The sequence below is a fragment of the Charadrius vociferus genome, unplaced genomic scaffold (assembly GCF_000708025.1).
Source record: "Charadrius vociferus isolate BGI_N301 unplaced genomic scaffold, ASM70802v2 scaffold308, whole genome shotgun sequence".
NCBI lineage: Eukaryota > Metazoa > Chordata > Aves > Charadriiformes > Charadriidae > Charadrius > Charadrius vociferus.
The window spans coordinates 2,273,180-2,273,948 of NW_009649929.1; the positions used below are offsets into that span (position 1 = coordinate 2,273,180).

General features: G+C 64.6%; 1 protein-coding gene across 1 annotated transcript in view; it reads left to right on the forward strand.

Annotated features, from left to right (window-relative positions):
* Positions 1-39: 39 nt before the first annotated feature.
* The window catches only part of SIX4 (SIX homeobox 4), a gene marked incomplete at its 5' end in the record, with an annotated part of 6,183 nt that continues 5,453 nt past the window's right edge, over positions 40-769 (forward strand). The window contains one exon of the mRNA XM_009891204.1: positions 40-644. Within this exon, the coding sequence (XP_009889506.1) occupies positions 40-644 (605 nt within the window). The remainder of the gene's footprint in view (positions 645-769) is intronic.

A 769-nucleotide genomic window follows, 5' to 3' on the forward strand; every position in this document is an offset into this window, starting at 1 on the left:
TCCTCCCCCTCCTCCTCCTCCTCCTCCTCCTCCTCCTCCTCTTCTTCTTCTTCTTCTTCTTCCTCCTCCTCCTCCTCCTCCTCCTCGCAGACCCCCCTGGCTTTCTCCCCGGACCACGTCGCCTGCGTCTGCGAGGCGCTGCAGCAAGGTGGGAACCTGGACCGCCTGGCCAGGTTCCTGTGGTCTTTGCCCCCGAGCGATCTGCTACGTGGCAACGAGAGCCTGATGAAAGCCCGGGCGCTGGTGGCTTTCCACCAGGGCATCTACGCCGAGCTCTACAGCATCCTGGAGAGCCACAACTTCGACTCCTCCAACCACCCGCTCCTGCAGGAGCTCTGGTACAAGGCTCGCTACACCGAGGCGGAGCGAGCCCGGGGCAGACCCCTGGGGGCGGTGGACAAGTACAGGCTGCGGAGGAAATACCCGCTGCCCAGGACCATCTGGGACGGCGAGGAGACGGTCTACTGCTTCAAGGAGAAGTCCCGCAACGCGCTGAAGGAGCTCTATATGCAGAACCGGTACCCCTCGCCGGCCGCCAAGCGCAACCTGGCCAAGATCACCGGGCTGTCCCTCACCCAGGTCAGCAACTGGTTCAAGAACCGCAGGCAGCGGGACCGCAACCCTTCCGAGACCCAGTCCAAAAGGTGAGGGCAAACTTTCCTCCCCGCCCCCTCTCCCGCCTGCCTTCCCTCTCCCGGCTCTGCCTTCCCTTGCAAACATGGCGCTTACCTTCGGTGCGCCTCGTCCTCCCCTCCTTCCCCCCCACCCC